Raw genomic sequence first — 18,237 nt, 5'->3', positions numbered from 1 at the left:
GCCTTCACTCAGCACAACCGGATGCTGGAATGGCAGTTACTCCGGAAAAGTCGCGCAGGCAGGGATGCTCCGTAGCTATGCTTGGCGTTCCTCGCGAACCTCGCGACACCACGCCACACTGTACACGCCGGACAGCGCCATCGACCTGGCGAACACGCCTTCGAAGCAGCTCTCGAGGCACAGGAACAACGAAGAATCGTTCGAAATATCTCTCGGGACAATCAAGGAAATTCCATTCCAAAAACACAGTCCCAACACCCGCCTCGATCCGTCGCCGGGCTCATCCCATCTATCGATCACTCCCCAAACCCCAGCCCCAGCCGCAGCAGCTCGCCGGAATCCGCCAAGCATCGGAGATGAGAGGGGGCGCAAGGCCAAGGGCGCGCGCTCTTGGACTCTTGGAAGTTCCGCTCCGCTCTTGGTATTCTTGGGCAGGGACAGACACCCTCTCCTTTCCCGCTCACACGGAACGCGCGTCTCACCCCCCTTTGCATCGCCACACACGTTGCTTTCTCGGCACGACTCAGCGTGCGTGGGTTGTTGCGTGCTTGACTGAACATTGGCGCTGGCTGGGGTTCCATGTGCGTTCTTTTCTTGCTCCCCATGAATGGCCCACGTGAACTATTTCAAGCCTTGTGAGGATTGATGGGTACCTTTTGCTTTGATCTTGATGCCATCATCTTGCAGAGGTCCAAGACTTTGAGTCCGTTCACCTGCTGCATTCGGGTTCCTTGTTGCTCGGTGTACATATGGTAAGTATACATCTGGCCCGCGGCACGCCTGTTCTGGGCGAGGCGAATGTGTCGGTCTGGCGGCCAGTCTTGCATCGGCAAACGACAGCGGCTGAGATTATCGAACGACCTGCCCTTCTTGGGAACAGAAGATAGCGATCTCGTTAGGTGTCTTGGTTAGTTCAGCCCTGCGAGCAGGACGATGCGCTGGTGGTACTGTAATCGTTCCACCGCATCGTCTTGCTGTCGACCAAGCTGCTGACGACAGCGGTGATCGTATTCTTGTTCTGTCACAGCGCAGCTGTCTTTGAACTGGCGCCTATGAATTCCAGCTATTCGGTGCTTTGAATGCGGTGGCTTCTGGCTGGCATTCACTTCCTCCGCATGTGCCACACTCGCTTGAGAGGCAGACGAACTTGGCGCTACGGTAGAGGGGATGGTGCAAGCGACAAGTCGACCATATAATTTAGTCTTTGGGGATCGCGAAGTGTACAATCTGCACATGATTTCAACCATCTGGCATTCGATACGTTTTGTCGTGTTGACGGCAGAGCTGGTTTGGCCAAGCGCTCACGACGAGAGAGCGTCCGAACTGCAGTGCTCCAGTTAGCTTTGAACGAAATTACGGTGAGAATAGATATTGGTTGTCCTCCCCGTTCATCACGCTTCAAGGACACGCCCAGAGAGAAGTCGGTGGCACAGACTCCTGGTAATTGCTGCTCTGAGAACATCTATACTTTGTTTAGCATCCTATGAAGCCCAGCCGAGCCTAGCACCTGAACTGATTGCCTCTGTTGATCTGGAACTCGACAGCTGACTCGCAATGACTATTGTATTCCAGCTCGTACAACATACATATACCCTACAAGAAAGGCTCCGCGCTAATGACATGTGGGATGCAATCCTCTAGTCCCTGAATCGTCTGTTCTTGTTCTCTCCGAACAGTGTTGCCCGCACGGCAGGTAACGCTTCGGTCTCGAGTAGATGCAATCGCTCTTCGAAGGTGTTGTTGACGTCGATCTTGCCGTTGCCGCTGAGGATGATGACACCGCCGGGTCTGAATGTACTTGTTAGCATTGCCACAATAGCCCACGATGCCCCAGTCTTCGCAACACTTACGAGTCGTCGGGCACCCGCTCCTTGCCATCGATCTGAATCTCAACATCCCGCTTCAAGTTCTTCTTGTACTCCTCCTTCGCGCCCTCAGCTGCCTTCTTGACAACGTCGTCATCCTTCTTCCGACACCGCAGGGTCACCTTCTTCTCATTGACAAGTGCATACAGTCCCTGCAGAATGATGTTCTTCAAGACCTTCTCGTACTTGCTCTTGTCCTTGGATGCAGTATCGGCCAGCTTCTTGCTCGCATCCTCAAACAGCTGGTCCAGAAGCTCCTGTCTCGAGCTGAGGATTCGCAGTCTCGTCTTGTTGGCGAGGGTGGACTTTGTGATCTGTTGGCTCATGCCAGCCTGGGTGAACTTCTTCTTGTACTCGTCGTCGATGCGAGATGTCTCCGAGCGGACCAGCTTGGACTTCTCGATGCTGAACTCCTCGTCTGCCTTGAGTTGAATCTCGCGAGCCTTTTCCAGCGCTTCCTGCCGAATGAAGGCAGTCATCTTGCGCAGCTCCTGGTTCACCTGGTCGTCCGACATGGCGTGTATTTGGGACATGGTTGCGGGTTTGGAGCTGCTGTACAGGCAGCCGGCTGGGAGTGGGTAGAAAGGACGCGGACGGGGTTGGCGGTGGGTGATGCAGCTTCTGTCGGTTCGGTGAAGCTCGAATGTAGTCGTATGGAGACCTTGCAGGGCTAGATGGAGGTTGAGTGACTTCAATGGCAGCTCTCAAGAAAGCAACGCTGCTCGCTGAGCAGCAGCAGTTGACCGACGCACGTTGCTGTCCTCGCTTGGCCGACCAATAGCAGAGCTTCATCCCGTGACCTCACGGCGCGCAACGTCTCGACTCGACTCGTCTCGTTGACCACACAACAATCCGGGGATCATCCGTCACTCTTCGCTCACTCGTCTACGCAGCCCGTGTCTTGCTCTTCTGTCCGCCTGACCGCCGCCTGACAAACACAATCGGCGAAGACAGACAATCACCGCAAGGGACTCATTCAACCACAGCACCATGGGTCGATAACAGCCGGGCTGCAGCCATACACTACTCGCCTTCCATCATCATGAGCGACTTCACTCTCGACCCAGCAGCTGCCATAACGCTGGGCGTTATTGTAGGCTTGCTTTCGACATGCGTCCAATCGATCGGCCTCACTCTCCAGCGCAAGTCGCACATGCTCGAAGATGAGAAGGAGGATCATTCTTTGCGACGGCCTCCTCACCGACGACGACGATGGCAGATTGGGATGTTTCTGTTCTTGGTCGCAAATATCATAGGATCGACTATACAGATTGTGGCGCTGCCTCTGCCACTCCTCAGTACATTGCAAGCATCTGGGCTGGTGTTCAACAGTATTCTGGCGACATTGTTACTGAAAGAGCCATGGACTTGGAGATCAGCGTGGGGAACAATACTGGTCGCTGCGGGGGCTGTCTTGATCAGCTACTTCTCTGCCATGCCAGAGCCGAGCCATAGTCTTCAGCAGCTGTTGGTTCTGCTGGGCGAGGCAAGCTTCCTGGTCTGGTTCTTCCTGTCTCTGTTCTTCGCCATACTGGTAGTGGTCGTGACATTCACACTGCGCAAGTGCATACCGGCCCAGAAGCGCGAGAGTCCACGAGTGCTCCTGATCAATGGTATGATATTTGGGCTGGTGTCAGGAATTCTATCCGCGCATGCTTTGCTTTTGGCCAAGAGCGCAGTCGAACTGGTCGTCCGCAGCCTGGCCCACCACAGCAACCAGTTCAAGTCATGGGAGCCGTGGGTCCTCATCCTGGCTTTCGTTGCCTTGTCGCTCTCGCAGCTATACTACCTACATTTGGGTCTGAAGCTTATCTCGACAAGCATTCTGTACCCTTTTGTGTTTTGCATATACAACATAGTTGCGATCCTGGATGGCCTGATTTACTTTCAGCAAATGCACCGCCTGCCCCCGCTTCATGCTGGTCTGATTGCTTTGGGCACAGTCTTACTCCTGGCCGGCGTTTTGGCTCTCAGTTGGCGCCTGCAGGATGACGACGACGAAGATCATCATCTAGTGCAGACCGACATCCCACAGACGGTTCTTGCGCCTGGAATGGGATTTGTGGGCGATCCCGACACAGATACAAACGACTCGGATTCTGTGCATACGGACGACGATATCGAGAGCGAGAGAGAAGTAACCGAGCATACCAACTTGATACGCAAGTCCCTGCAAAGAAGCCATACCACGACGAATAAAGTACCCAACTTCGTGCCTGGCCACACACATGTCCATACTAGCAAGCGCCGGCATCGTGCGGCCACACTGAAAGAAGTAAGGGCGATTTGGGAGGCACTGGGCGACTCGGAAGACCAGTATGGCACTTTTGAGCGACCGACCTCCTCGACGTCGAATCCCACAAGACCCGCTACAACAGGCCAGCAGCGTCAAAGGAGGCGTCGAAGATCAAGTGCTGGAAAATCACTCGGGCAGGGCGACGAGGAGGAGGGGGTAGGTCTCGAGCCCGGCCTCTCGAGAGCCAGCACGATGCCAGCGCAGCCACATCGATCACGACATAGGCGCAAGAGCACGTACTCTGGCAGCGCCCTTTTCTCGGATTTGTTTAGAAGCTGGGGCTTCAAGAGGAAGGACGACGACCATGGCGACGCGCCTCCGTCACCAAGTAGTAGCAGGCATCGTCCTTCGAATGGCATGGCGTGAGGCGCGGGAAAGGTTGAGATGCATTTCGGATTGACGATTCCCTATGTTGTTGGTAGCACGACTACTGCTTCTGAAGTGATGATACCCCCAAATATGTATATGGCTTAACGTGAATATCTTATTGACTACAAGACATTTTGCCTGATTATTTCTCTCATACCTATCGGTCCAATCGACCATGAAATTCAATAGACCGCCTCGTTGGCCACATTTCTCGACAACACCTGCCCATTTCACAAGGCCCATCCCCCGAGCCTTCGTGTTCCTGTAAGACCCTGACTCCACGACCCAACCTCACACAACGCCATTGAAGCCAAAACCGCATCAACGCAACAACCCAAAAATGACGCCGAATCCCCCATCCACGTAAACCCACCACCGCACCCAAAACACCATGGCCCGCAACCCCTCAAAATGCCACCCCAACCCTCCCGTCCCATCTCCGCCACCTGGCCGAGCGAACACCTCACCCTCGGCGCCGGCGTAGCCATCTTCCACCTCGCGACCTCGCGCGTCGTACTATGCTACCACACACGCGACGAATACTGGTTCCTGCCGAAAGGGCGCAAGAACGCCGACGAGGACCTGGCGCGGGCGGCGGAAAGAGAGGGGTTCGAGGAGAGCGGGTTTAGGAATCGGTTGTTGCCGTTGCCGGTGAGACATCGGCAGCCGGTGGAGGATGGGGATGGGGGTGGGGAGTTTGTGAGGGAGAGTGTGTGGGTGCAGGCGGAGCCGGTTAGTAGGCGGAGTCAGTATTTGTTGTTTTGGTATGTGGCGGAGACCGTGCCGCCGGAGGTGGAGAGGGGGTATCGGGGTGGTGGTGCTGGGGGATATAGGCCTCCAGAGCCTTTTCCGAGGGAGGGGACGTTGAAGGGGAGGATCGAGGAGGATGTTGTTGTTGGACGTGGTGGGGAGAAGGTGATATATGAGCCTGTCAGGCATGAGGGGACGGGTGTGGATGAGGAAGAGGCGCTGTATACGTCGAGGCTGATGTCGGTTGAGGAGGCTTGTGGGAGGCTGAGGGGTAGTATCATGGAGGATGTGGTGAGGAGGGGATGGGATGGGATTCAGGAAAGGCTGAGGATTGAGGCTGCGAGGGCTCGTCTGGAGTGATGATGCTGGAAGATATGACCTCTTTTGGGTGCATGCGATGTGTTTTCACCAATGTGATCACTGATGCCCGTTCCCGAGATGATGTGAGACTTCACGATCATGGACACGACCACGACGACATTACAAGCATGCGCGACTACTTCGAGTGAAGTGGAAGGTCAATCTGGGTTTGGACTGCCACTCTCGATTATACATGCTTCAGCAAGAACGAGTAGAACGCCTCGTTCTCATAATCCGGTGGCGTGTCCAGAAAGTGGTCCTTGTCATGAGGCCTCTCATATACAACCTCGATCCCACATCCCAACATCGCGCCAACCACTTCATCTGCTTGTTCGACACCTACACAGGAGTCTGCAAGGGCATTAGCTATCACTACCACTGGAACGGGAACACGCTTTCAGAAAACGGTCTACGAAGGGCTACTCACCCGCATCGCCGTGCAGGAAGTATGCTGGCGAGGATCTACGACCATATATCTGGCGTGAAAGCCTGAATTTGTCTACCGCCTCGCCCTCGGGGACATGCCATAATTTGGCCAGGTTCGCATCATGCAGCTATCAGGTATGAAAGTCAGCAAGACATCACTGATGTGCATTCTCGCCAACCTGGTCGGGGGGATTTTAGTGCCACTTACCATACGGACGTACATGTTCATCCGTGGACTATCTTGCGCATTACTCGCAACCTGGTCCGCCTTGGGATCCAGGAACTCGGCGATATCCTCCCGCTCAACCAGCTTCCGCCCCATAGGCGGCGGCTGAGGGTTGGTGAAGAAGTAGCCTAGAGGATCCGTAATGGGGTATATAGGCAGGATGACATTCGGCTTAGGCTCGACGTAAATGCCCGCCAGCAGAGAAAGATAGCCACCCGCCGAGCTCCCAGAGACGGCCAGTCGGTTGACATCGAGCACACCCTCGCCGACCTGGGAGGCCAACTGAGTCCGAATGAACTTGATGCCGTCCTGCACGTCTTCGAGGATTTCTTGCACGCTTGCTTGCGGTGCTAGCCGATAGTCGGCGGAGATGACTGCCAGACCGTACTTGTTGGGCGCTTTACGCATGTGCGGAGCGAGTTGGCCTTTGTGGCCTTGCAGGAGGCCTCCGCCGTGGTACCAGAGGAGGATGGGGAGGTTCTTAGCATTGTTGTCCGGGAGGAAGAGGTCGAAGGCTATGTTCAGCTTTCCAACGGTCTTGTAGACGATGTCGGCTTTGGCGGGCTTGATCTCGGCCATGGTTCGATGAGGAGAAACTGTATGGTTAGGCCGAATCGGTCAGTGGTGAACGAGAGGTTGTATAAGACTGGCAGAGAAGTAGGTTTTATTGCTATTCCACCTCGCCCTAACATTGCCCTCTCTGGACATCGCTAGGGCTGCTATGCCGTTAGCTGATCGGCCTGGGGTGTTGTTGGCCGACCGAGCTGTGCTTCTCGATCTCCCCACTTTCCACCTTGAAGGTCCACCTCACGTCTACCTGTGACGTCCAGGAATCACGCCTTTGCTCGAGCGCGACGATTGGCTGCTTTCTGTGCTGGCCATGCAGTCCGGCCAAAAGATTTTGTGAGGATGCGTTTCTCTTAGCAGGCATTGAGTCTGCCTGGATCAATATTGACTGCTATAGCACGGCTAGGCGATTGTGCTCACTTAATTGTGCAGAGGCAATCGCGCCAGTCGAGCTCTTATGCAAATCGCCAACACCGCAATAAACTGCAAGATATCTCTGGCCGACTCATAGCTGTCCAGCAACGATCTCCTTACTCCATGCCATGGGTGAGAATCAGGCTGCGAGCCACCATGAAAAATACTTCAACCTAGGATCGTACAGTCGCCGAATCAGCACGAAGAACTCCGCAGCGCAAACATGGTTCAACCGCGGACTCGTCTGGTCGTATGGGTTCAACCACGAGGAAGCATTGCAGTGTTTCGAGAAAGCCATAGCTGAAGATCCAGATTGCTGCATGGCTCATTGGGGCCTGGCATATGTCCTAGGTCCGAACTACAACAAGCCATGGGAGATCTTCGACGAGCAAGAACGGAGCGAGAATCTCAATCGGGCGAGGAATGCGCTCAAGGAAGCGAGGGATCTGGCCGAGCGAGAAGACGCCAGTGTGACCCCGATCGAGAGACTCCTGATCGAGGCTGCGCAGTTCCGGTATCGAGAAGACACTGATGATAGTTCATCGTGGAATCAGGACTATGCCCTGGCTATGTCGCAGGTGTACGAGCAGTTTGGGTATGATCTCGACGTGGCGGCACTGTATGCGGACTCACTCATGCAATTGACTCCATGGGCTCTTTGGGACATTCGGACTGGCGAGCCCAGCGAAGGCTCGAGGACGCTGGAGGCCAAGTCTGTCTTGGATTCGGCAATCTCAATGCCAGGTGGGAACGTACATCCCGGTTTGCTTCACCTGTACATCCATCTGATGGAAATGTCCGCGAGCCCTGAGTCTGCCTTGCCTGTAGCTGATCGCCTACGAGGACTGGTTCCCGATGCTGGCCATTTACAGCACATGCCGACACATCTCGATGTGCTCTGCGGCGACTGGAAGCGTGCGATGGAGTCCAATGCAGCCGCGATTGAGGCTGATGAGCGATATTTGTCTCGCGCTGGTGCTTTGAACTTCTACTCGCTCTACCGCTCACACAATTATCACTTTCGAGTGTATGCCGCTATGTTCGCTGGCAATTTCCAGGCTGCGATAGACACGACTGCGAGGTTAGAAACCTGTCTGCCAGACGATCTGCTGAGGATTGAGTCCCCGCCAATGGCTGACTGGCTGGAGAGTTTCCTCTCCTTGAGAGTGCATGTACTCGTGCGGTTTGGGAAGTGGCAGGATCTCCTTGATTTGGCGATACCCAAGGATAGAGCCCTGTACTCTGTCACCACGGCGATGACATATTACGGCCAAGGAGTCGCATTGGCCGTGAGCGGGAAGGTAGCAGAGGCGGAGGCAAAGCGAAACGAATTCCACGACGCCGTATCAAGGGTCCCGGAATCACGAACCCTCTTCAACAACACCGCCATCGACATCCTAAAAGTCGCAGCAGCAATGCTAGACGGCGAGCTCGAATACCGTCGCGGCAACATCAACACCGGCTTCGAGCACCTCCGCAAAGCCATCGCCCTGAGCGATAACCTCCCATACGACGAGCCGTGGGGCTGGATGCAACCGCCACGCCACGCATACGGTGCCCTGAATCTCGAGCAAGGCAACGTGGAAGAGGCTCTTGGAGTATACAAAGCCGATCTCGGGCTTGACGATACGCTGCCTCGGGCTTTGAGGCATCCCAACAATATCTGGGCTTTGCATGGGTACCATGAGTGTTTGAAGAGGCTTGGGCGGGCTGTGGAGGCGGAGGAGGTGAGCAAGCAGCTTGAGCGGATGAGGTTGGAGGCGGATGTTAGGGTTACGTCTTCGTGCTTTTGTCGGAGGGAGACGAATGGGGTGTGAAAAAGGGGCTGGTAGGGAGAGCTGGAGGTGAGGTCGGCTCATGACCTCACTACAGCGCTCTGAAAGCATGACCACGGGCGAACACTCTTGCATAAAAGCGCATCGTTGTAGCGAGCATTGAAATTCATATCTTTTTACAGTGGTAACACATCACCTTTCTCCAGCTGGTTCATGAAAGGGATATGAGATGCGCCCGCTCACCTGAAGCGCATCCCACAACATGATGGTGCCACAGACTAAATTGAGACCAGATCACAGACATCTCGAGATTGAATGACCAGTGCTCGCTCTTCCACGTGAAGTAGATCGTTCACTGGCAGACCTTTGGAGTCTTCTGATGTACTTTCACTTGGAACTTACTCTCTAGCAAGCGCTAATCCATGTATGACCACATTCTTGACGAAGACGCAGTTTCTCTGTGACAAACATCACAGAACTTTGACAGTGCTAGGAGCTGGCAAGGAAGCATGCGTCACTGGGTCAGGCTGTCTTCTGGGTTGGAAGTGATATTCGCTCTCAGTTGAGTTGAGTTTCGATATTGTCAACGACGCAATTACTACACCGGACTCTGCGCGAGTGGAAATCGTGCACCGAGCGCTGATGAAGAGATCACCCTATTCATGGACAATACAGGATTTTCAAAAAGTGGGAAGAATATCGAGGTATTGAGTGAGGGTACCGGATCAATGTTTCAGCGCGGCTTTAGCGCTTTCTAGCGCTTTGCAAGTGAATGTAGGGGATGTTTGTTACCTTGACCTCGTTCCCGAAGTAGTTCAGGTCTTGACACCCTTCTTTGGTGCGGAAGTGCACAAGTTTCACGCCATGTGAGGTGTCACGGGTGTTCTCATCTTCACGTGATGAAGTAGTACAGCTCCACCTTAACAGGGATCGGTGGCATCACCGCAACATCATTCACATCGTGTCAAACACGCATACCTACAGCATGTGTCGTAATCGAAGGGTACGTCTGACGGTCGTCAGGATCAAGGAATATTTTCCTTAAGGTCGAGGAGGCAACACTTCTTTCTGTTCTTCGACTTCCAACAACCGCTTGCTATACTGCGAACGGATTCCCTCTTCTCGTCCAGTGCTTTCCTTGCTTAAAGACTGAGCATGCCCGATCCGAGCACCCCATCGCCGAAGCCTGCGAGCGCTCTAAGCGGAGGAAGCAAAAGAGCGGGAGTTTTCCTCGCCGCGGCGGGAGCAGTAGGCATGTTGATCATGGCCACTTCATCCAAGAAGACGACCACCAAGTACGTGACAATCGCTATTGGTGATCAGGTAAACTCCAGACTGACGCCCGACAGCAATCTCATAGAAACCAACGCCACCAAGAACATCTCGGATCGTTTCAGCGCGGGGGGGAGCCAAGGGAGAATACACCCCGAGTGTCGCGACGCCTCGCCAGCCCGACGATGTTTCCTTACCGGTCGTGGACGAGTAGAAGAAGGATGTCTAAGCTACTGATAATCTTAAGTCGAAGCAGTACAATTTTCATAGTTCAAGATGTATGTTCCTGCTGGCGGATAGACGAGAGGGTTTGCGGTACTGACAGGTTTTAATAGGACTACAAGAGCTTCAAGCGGCGGTCTGTGAATCTGCGTTGTCAGTGTGAGAGTTTTGGGGAGATGGTCATGGTGAGGTGAAAAATGAGACAGTCTTCAGACTTGCCACAGTGTATGTGCTCGGTCAAACCTCGTGCCCAATGTTACAACTATTCTTGCACCTCCAAACACCCGCCATGGCGGGTGTTGCTTGTCTCTTCCCATCCCACGTATAACACTCTTTCATCATGACCACAGCCACATGAGCCCACAGTCACGTTAAGCCTGGGAGCTAGTGCCCATGCCATGTTAGGCTGCGTGAAGTTATTGTGGGTGCAGACATTGATGGATGTCGATGTAGCGTTGAAAGACTGGACTTATCTGCCACTCCGACAGCGTGGACACACTAGCCACGCGGATCTAACCGGAGCTAAAGTGATCGACACGGGCCGCGGTGGCTTCCACGGGCCCACATGTTCAGGTACCTGTGCGTGAGACGACATGGAGAGCCGAGCATCACGACGATGGTGTCAACATTGGACGAGGTCGAGCAACGAGGCAGGATACATCTTGGACGGCCTTGATAGTCTGTCGTCAGTCAAGTCGAGCCTTGCTTGGAATCGGGACTTCGCGCGGAGGTCGACTGCGACAACGGCCAACGCACCTCCACGTGCCACTTCGCCATGGCGTATTACCCGATCAGAAATACCCAGGGAATGATTTGATGCGCGGGTACCCGCTCTCGCCTCTTCAGCTTGCATTTTGCGGGCCACGAGCAAGACTATAGCCGCAGTCTTACGTGCCTCCACCATCACAGCGGCCTCCAAAATGTCTCAATCTGGCGAGCCATCACTGGGGCAGATCGCGCAAAAGATCCTCGAAGATGCGCTTCAGAACATCATACACGATATCGTCATCCACCGGCATCGCGAACACAAGATGCTCCTCGCCTCCCTCGACCCGCAGACGAAGCTGCCGCATTGCGAGACATGCAATCAACCGCGACTCCTCGATCCACCCCTGGCGCCCAAAGTCCGCGGCGCACCCTCAGACCCTCCCGCGAATACGAATTATTGCGATCGAAAACCATGGTCCAGAAAGGCGGGTCATGATATCTACGGGAATCCTTTCCTCAAATCAGATGTAACAGGCCGGCCCTTGACGAAGAAAGAGCGAGAGGCGCAAAAGAACAGCAAGAAGGAAGATGGCACGCCCGCGAGCGAGGATGCGAACGCAGAAGGTACAGGTCCGCCGTCACCTACTGAAGAGAATGAGAGCAAAGGAGGAGACAAGGGCAAGCTGGAGAAGGGCGAGAAGAAGGCGAGCAAGATCGATGAGAAGCTGAAGAAGGGAGAATATGTGCCCTGGCATACTTGCCCAAGTTGCAAGCGCAGTCTGCTTATCACGCGATTTGCGAAACATCTGGAACAGTGTATGGGACTGAGTGGGCGGGCCGCCAGTAGGAATGCCATGGCCAAGATGAACGGGACCCCGTCAGGCTCAAGAGGTGGCACACCGAACCCGAGCCAAGAAGGCAAGGACAACAATAACAACGACAATGAAGAGGATGACCTCGCTGTCAAGGGTCCAGGAGGCGTTCGAAAGAAGCTGCTTAAGAAAGGGCTGAAGGACAAGGTGAAGAAGGAGAAGGCTGGTGGAGGGGCAAATGGCAAGGTCCCCAAGAGCCTTGCAGCGAAACGTCCTCCGAATGCTACGAACACGGGCAACGGTACATCGAGATCGTCACCGGCACCATCTTCAGTCGGCGACGGGAAACGAGACCGCGATGAGCTGGGAGATGATGAAGAAGACGAGATACATGTCAAGAAAAGGCAGAAGCTGCAGAGAGTGGGCAGCACAGCTAGCATCCTCTCACAAAGCACTACTGCGCCGGACATGGAGAGGCAGGAGAGCAACGACGGCAGCTTCGTCGGTGACGGGAGCATTGTCGACGATTGAGGCGCAGAATAATTCTTTTGGGACCACTGCGTACGCTTGGTTGAGCGGACGGCGTTGTTTGAGTGGGAGAAGGAGGCCCTTTCTGGAATGGCCAGCATTATCAAGATCTCGCAGCGTTGGTATAACAGCACAAGCAGGAGATCAAGCACCGCCTGTAGCATTACCGCAAGATACCTAGTTTGTCATTCACATTGCGGCTTGCACATGACGTTCAGAGTTGCCTGGCGCTACGTTTTGCTCCTTCACATGCCGTTCTGAGGGTTGAGCACCGCCTCTGACATGTGCTTGACTCGATTTGGTAGCAGGGTGCTTTTGCAGTAGCAGGCCGTGATTGGCCGGTGTGGCTGAGTCGCACGGACTGTCGAGATGCCGTCATCAACTTTTGTCGCGTGAATCGTACGAGCGCGTCTCTCCCAAAGCCTTTATTAATGCGTCTCCCATCACTCGATCGCTGAGAATCACCAGACATCAACCCAGCAAGGCCTCGAGAAAACATGGCGCCCAAACGTGCGACCAAGAAGTCGACTCCCGCAGAGGAAGAACCGCATGGCTACGAATTCGGCGGCCCGTACGTTCGCTCAAAACAACCTTGAAAAAGCACATGCTAATGGATTGATATCAGAATCGGCGCATCTTTGATCTCTTTCGGCCTGCCTGTGGCGTGCTACGCGTTCGGCTTCCTGTGCAACGACGTGACTGGATGCCCGGCTCCTTCGCTCCTCCACCCCAGCAAGCTCTTCACGCCGAATCCCTTGACGAATGAATCCGGCTGGCAGCATGCTCTGGCGACTCTCAAGGCCGAAGTTGCATGGCCAGGATTCGCGGGGTTGATCAACCTCCAGGCTGTACTGGGCATTGCTGGCTGGTATGGCTTCAGTTTTCTGCTCTATGTCTTGCTCCCGGCGCAAGAGGTTCAAGGCACTGAGCTGCGCACTGGTGGAAGACTGAACTACAGGTTCAACAGTATGTTCAGCATTACGTGCAGCAAGCATCGAATGATGGCTAACGATGTGTAGCTTTCCTGACAGCGGTCACAATCCTCGTTGTGTGCGCTGCTGGTACCGTTGTCCAGGGAGCCAACTTTCCTCTGTGGACCTTCATTGATCGAAACTACATTCAGCTTCTCACATGCAGCATCCTCATCGCTTATGGACTCGCCATCTTCGTCTACCTCAAATCGTTCCAGGTCAAGCCCGGCAACAAGGACAAGCGTGAGCTCGCGGCTGGAGGACACAGCGGCAACATCCTGTACGATTGGTACATTGGACGTGAGCTCAACCCTCGTGTGACGCTGCCAGTCGTTGGCGAAATCGATATCAAAAGCTTCATGGAGCTGCGACCTGGGATGATCGGCTGGATTGTGCTCAACTTGGCCTTTGCGGCCAAACAGTACAGAACCTACGGCTATGTCACTGACTCTATGGTCATGGTTGTCATCAGCCAGGCTCTCTACGTTCTCGATGCCCTCTGGATGGAACCGGCCATACTCACGACCATCGACCTTACCACCGACGGATTCGGCTTCATGCTGTCATTTGGTGACCTTGTGTGGGTACCTTTCATCTACTCAACGCAGGCCCGCTACCTCAGTGTGCATCCTGTCACGCTAGGACCACTCTACGTAGCCGCCATTCTCGGAGTCGCAGCGTTTGGCTACTACATCTTCCGCGCCAGCAACAGCGAGAAGAACCGCTTCCGCACCAACCCCAATGATCCCAGTGTGGCACACCTGGAATACATCGAGACAGAGACTGGATCCCGTCTCCTCACGACCGGCTGGTGGGGAACGGCACGCCACATCAACTACTTGGGCGACTGGATCATGAGCTGGGCATACTGTCTCCCAACACTGGCAGCCGGATACAAGCTCACCCCAAGCATCATGTACCCTGGCACACGACTGCTGACGACCGAAGGCATGAAAGGTGCCGCCATCCCCATCACCTACTTTTACATGCTGTACTTTGCCATTCTCCTCATACATCGCGAGATGAGGGACGAGGAGAAATGTCGACGCAAGTACGGCAAGGACTGGGAGGAGTACTGCCAAAAGGTTAGATATAGGATCTTGCCGGGTGTGTACTAGCAGCGGTATTTTGGTGTCGAGCGCAGGGTGTTGGCCGTGTTGAAGTTTGGTTTACAGCGATGCTCTTTGCCATAATATGTACAACAGACGTATCGAGTTTCTTTGTTGCTCGGTGACATTTTCATGTTTAGATGTGGCTGTGCTTATACTGCTATCGACTTGGTGCATTCACACACGGTCCACCGGAGACTTTCAGCAGGGGTGGAGACCTCTCGGGAGCTTCCTCAATGTACCTGCATCAAACTCTCCAGTGCCATTCCTTCGCAATTGGATATAATCTCCTCCATTAAGTCCTCACAAGTCTTCAAACATTGACGACAGACTCCTCGATCGCCATTTCACTGTCCAAGCCTACCTGTGACAGCCCCGCTTTCAGGTGACGAATTGCCCAAGAGCTCCCTCAACATTCACTTCACATCATGAGTGCATTTACAGAAGCCAATCGAAAGGCCTTCGAGTACGTCAAATACCCGAACCACAACACGAATCAAACTGACATCCCTCCAGCGACCTCTCAGCATCCTACAACACCAAACCCTGGCAAATCAAACTCGCCAACCAAGTCGCCGAAGGCCTCCAAGCGCGCAAAGACTGGCTCGGAGCCCAATGGATCGACCCCCAAGAGCCCTCCGGCAAACGAGACGTCCGCCTGCTCGACTACGCCTGCGGCACCGGCGCCATCACGAAGGCCCTAGGACCCTACGTCACCACGATCCGAGGCATCGATATCAGCGAGAACATGGTGCAGAAGTACAACGAAACTGCGCGGTCGTCGGGTCTCAGCGAAGAGCAGGCTCATGCCGTTGTGGGCGACCTCTGCGGTGAGAAGGTCACGGAGGGACTGGAGGGCCCCGAATGGCAGGACTTCGATATTGCTGTTATAGGTCTTGGATTCCACCACATGGAACACCCCACCCTCGCGCTCCAACGCCTCGCCGCGCGCCTCAAGCCCTCCACGGGCGTCCTGGTCATTATCGACTTCCTCCCCTTCGACGTCAAGAAAGACCACGACGCCGGCGGCCAGGGCGGCCAGTTCCCGGAGATGAAGCACACGATCAAACATAACGGGTTCACCGGGGCGCAGATGCGAGATCTGTACCAGACGGCAGGGTTTGAAGATTTCGAGGTCGTGGCGCTGAAGGAGCCGGCGGTGATGGAGTTGGCGAGCGGGACGGTGCAGCGGACGCTGTTTTTCGCGCGGGGGAGGAGGGCGAAGACGGTACGTATGTAGTTGTTGTGTAAAGTCGTTCCCGTCTCGTGTCCCAAACAACTGCTTTTCTCCCCGCGCGTGCGATTACGATGGTGTACACAGACCCTGACATTCGGCAGGTCTGGCAGAAATTCTCGGGATGGGTCGGAGAGATGCAGAGTTGGGCGGCGGCGGGGCCGAGCATGACGAGGGTGGATCAGAGTCGTTGGGATCCTGGGTTCAGTCATGGCGGGGAGAAGGTGTGGGATATTGGGAAGGTCAAGGAGGAGCAGTATAGTGGGATGGAGCAGAATGCTCCGAAGAAGGCGTGGAATGGGTTTTAGGGGTTGAGGTGTGCTGTTGATTGGAAGTGGTGGGCGATGAGGTGGGGGTTCGCGATGTTTGGGTGTGAGATAAGGTGAACTGATGGTGGTAATTTGAAGCTCGTGAAGAACATGTGATGATGAAGAGTCCAGGGATCTGCCTTCTGCTCATATGGTACTCACCCACATGGATGCTCTTCCTCACCGAGAGGATTATCCACAGGCTGGTTTCCATATACTCCACCATCGAGGATCCACTGCTCGTTATCTTCATCCATTTGCACCCGCCTCCATGTGCTCTTCTTTTCTCGGACAACCTCCTTCCCCTTGTCTTCCCGAGCAGTAGGTCGAATGAGACCTGAGGCGAGTGGGTTGTTGCTGAATGCACCACTTCCATTAGTCGAAGTAGGCATCTGGTAATCGCCACCCTCACCAGATTCCTCTGCGACGTCAAAGTCCGGCTTCTCAACCTCGGCCATTCGCCGCACGACTTTGCCTCCCTTGAGATCGATGCTCGCCACCACACGCCGCTTCTCGTACTCTGGCTTCGCATTCCATTCCATCTCCCGCAAGATCTTTTGCTGCTTCTTCAGCTGCTGCGCTCGTTCCTCGGGACTCGCCCACATGTTGGTACCTGCAGACGGGACGTCGTAATCCGCAGCTTCGTCGTGGATCTGTGTACGGCGAGCGTTGTTGGCCTGGAAGCCCAAGAGCTTGTCCCGATGAGCTTTGGCTTTCGCACTGGCCTCGTCGTCAGATCCCGCAGGCGTGGCTGGTTGTGAAGAGAGCGGGGATGATCTGGTCGAAGATGCTTGAGCGAGGAAGTCTCGACCAGTGTAGGCTTTTGCCTTTCCGTGAGCCACGTCGGCTCGCTTGTGAGCGGCATTGTTCACTTTCATCCTCTCCTCTCCGCGCTCATCTTTCAAGACTCTGAGCACTTTTTGAATTTCGTCTGAACTCAAAAGTTGGGATCCACAGAATGTACAAGGCCCAAGGCCTTCCTTCACGCAGATGACCTTCCCACAACTCAGACAATTCGGTGCCATGTCCAGCAGTGGATGTCTTGTCGCCATGCAGTTGCATTTGCGCTTCTCGTTGTCCGCTGTAGACGTGGCAGATAAAGAAGGGTTGGTCTGCATCTCCAGGCTACGGATGGCAGAGTCAAGGTCTGAGAGGGCGGTCGATGCCCCGTGCATTGCAGTACCCCCAGAGATGTTTACTTTGGCCGCTTTCGGTGCGGGCGACGATGTTCGCGAGCATTGTGCAGAAGCTTTGGACTGGCCATTCTGTTTGCGAGAAAGTGAGTCTGATATCAGTGGTCCCGATGCGGACGGCGGTGGCTTGGATGTGATGGGCTGACTCGTGAGGCTTGCATCATCTGTAATGAGAGGTAATTGAGTCGCATCGGGATTCTTGTTCAAAGCCAAGTTGTCGGCTACTTGATCTTTGTGTTTCTGGCGTTGCTGGGAAGAAGTGGGCATGTAGTCTTCGACAGCACCCTTCTGATATCCTCCCGAGACATTTCCACGAGCATTCAGCTGGCGAGGTGGCAGGGCGTGAATGTTGGCCTTTTTAATTTGCGGCCGCCTTCCGCCCCTGGGTACTTCTGCGCTGGCAGATGGAGGAGTGGGATCGGTCGGCTGCGGTTGAGAAGTCGACAGCTGTGGCTTCGATGATGCAGGCGCATTTTGACGCCTCAAGTTGAAGCTCGATATGAACTCAAGACTCTTTGCCTCATCTCCCAGCAGGTTCTTCAAGTGCTCCGCGGCCGCATCTTTCGGTAGTGTGTTGGTGTATTGAATGACTTGGCGCAAAGACTCATCATCGAGCGGCAACAGCTGCTGCAAACGGGGGAGCGCCCACGTTTCGATGGATGATGCCATATGAGCGGTGCAAGTCCAAACTTGGAGAAGCCTGCTTTGAGAATGGTAGCCGCTCTGAGTCTTTACTGGAGGTTGGTAGATTTTTGATAGAGCTCAAGAGAGGTCGTTGCAATAAGGCGGACAAGGAAGTTCGCAAGCGCGGGTTTTGCCGCGCCGATTGGCG

The 18,237-nt window shown here is 54.6% G+C and overlaps 9 protein-coding genes across 9 annotated transcripts; 6 read left to right on the top strand and 3 right to left on the bottom strand.

The window, feature by feature from the left end:
• Positions 1 to 1,637: 1,637 nt before the first annotated feature.
• On the bottom strand, positions 1,638 to 2,398 carry M409DRAFT_17565 (uncharacterized protein; the record flags this gene model as incomplete). The annotated part of the gene is made up of 2 exons (XM_033804113.1): positions 1,638 to 1,788; positions 1,851 to 2,398. The coding sequence occupies 2 exons, from the start codon at positions 2,396 to 2,398 to the stop codon at positions 1,638 to 1,640; spliced, it is 699 nt and encodes a 232-aa protein (XP_033673218.1).
• A 509-nt stretch (positions 2,399 to 2,907) lies between these two features.
• Positions 2,908 to 4,527, top strand: M409DRAFT_17564 (uncharacterized protein; the record flags this gene model as incomplete). The annotated part of the gene is made up of 1 exon (XM_033804112.1): positions 2,908 to 4,527. The coding sequence occupies one exon, from the start codon at positions 2,908 to 2,910 to the stop codon at positions 4,525 to 4,527; it is 1,620 nt and encodes a 539-aa protein (XP_033673217.1).
• A 414-nt stretch (positions 4,528 to 4,941) lies between these two features.
• Positions 4,942 to 5,640, top strand: M409DRAFT_17563 (uncharacterized protein; the record flags this gene model as incomplete). The annotated part of the gene is made up of 1 exon (XM_033804111.1): positions 4,942 to 5,640. The coding sequence occupies one exon, from the start codon at positions 4,942 to 4,944 to the stop codon at positions 5,638 to 5,640; it is 699 nt and encodes a 232-aa protein (XP_033673216.1).
• Positions 5,641 to 5,827: 187 nt separating this feature from the next.
• M409DRAFT_50045 (uncharacterized protein) lies at positions 5,828 to 6,871 on the bottom strand (the record flags this gene model as incomplete). The annotated part of the gene is made up of 3 exons (XM_033811435.1): positions 5,828 to 5,991; positions 6,068 to 6,194; positions 6,275 to 6,871. 3 exons carry the CDS (start codon positions 6,869 to 6,871, stop codon positions 5,828 to 5,830), a joined length of 888 nt encoding a protein of 295 aa, XP_033673215.1.
• Positions 6,872 to 7,401: 530 nt separating this feature from the next.
• M409DRAFT_50044 (uncharacterized protein) lies at positions 7,402 to 9,090 on the top strand (the record flags this gene model as incomplete). Its single annotated transcript, XM_033811434.1, has 1 exon — positions 7,402 to 9,090. The coding sequence occupies one exon, from the start codon at positions 7,402 to 7,404 to the stop codon at positions 9,088 to 9,090; it is 1,689 nt and encodes a 562-aa protein (XP_033673214.1).
• Positions 9,091 to 11,462: 2,372 nt separating this feature from the next.
• Positions 11,463 to 12,593, top strand: M409DRAFT_63046 (uncharacterized protein; the record flags this gene model as incomplete). The annotated part of the gene is made up of 1 exon (XM_033815417.1): positions 11,463 to 12,593. The coding sequence occupies one exon, from the start codon at positions 11,463 to 11,465 to the stop codon at positions 12,591 to 12,593; it is 1,131 nt and encodes a 376-aa protein (XP_033673213.1).
• A 494-nt stretch (positions 12,594 to 13,087) lies between these two features.
• M409DRAFT_50042 (uncharacterized protein) lies at positions 13,088 to 14,679 on the top strand (the record flags this gene model as incomplete). Its single annotated transcript, XM_033811433.1, has 3 exons — positions 13,088 to 13,161; positions 13,216 to 13,556; positions 13,610 to 14,679. The coding sequence occupies 3 exons, from the start codon at positions 13,088 to 13,090 to the stop codon at positions 14,677 to 14,679; spliced, it is 1,485 nt and encodes a 494-aa protein (XP_033673212.1).
• Positions 14,680 to 15,098: 419 nt separating this feature from the next.
• On the top strand, positions 15,099 to 16,212 carry M409DRAFT_63044 (uncharacterized protein; the record flags this gene model as incomplete). The annotated part of the gene is made up of 3 exons (XM_033815416.1): positions 15,099 to 15,136; positions 15,187 to 15,898; positions 16,009 to 16,212. The coding sequence occupies 3 exons, from the start codon at positions 15,099 to 15,101 to the stop codon at positions 16,210 to 16,212; spliced, it is 954 nt and encodes a 317-aa protein (XP_033673211.1).
• Positions 16,213 to 16,370: 158 nt separating this feature from the next.
• M409DRAFT_50040 (uncharacterized protein) lies at positions 16,371 to 18,074 on the bottom strand (the record flags this gene model as incomplete). The annotated part of the gene is made up of 1 exon (XM_033811432.1): positions 16,371 to 18,074. One exon carries the CDS (start codon positions 18,072 to 18,074, stop codon positions 16,371 to 16,373), a length of 1,704 nt encoding a protein of 567 aa, XP_033673210.1.
• Between the last annotated feature and the right edge of the window lie 163 nt (positions 18,075 to 18,237).

Source organism: Zasmidium cellare (genome assembly GCF_010093935.1).
Source record: "Zasmidium cellare ATCC 36951 unplaced genomic scaffold M409scaffold_3, whole genome shotgun sequence".
NCBI lineage: Eukaryota > Fungi > Ascomycota > Dothideomycetes > Mycosphaerellales > Mycosphaerellaceae > Zasmidium > Zasmidium cellare.
This window is presented reverse-complemented; position numbering and strand designations above follow the sequence as displayed.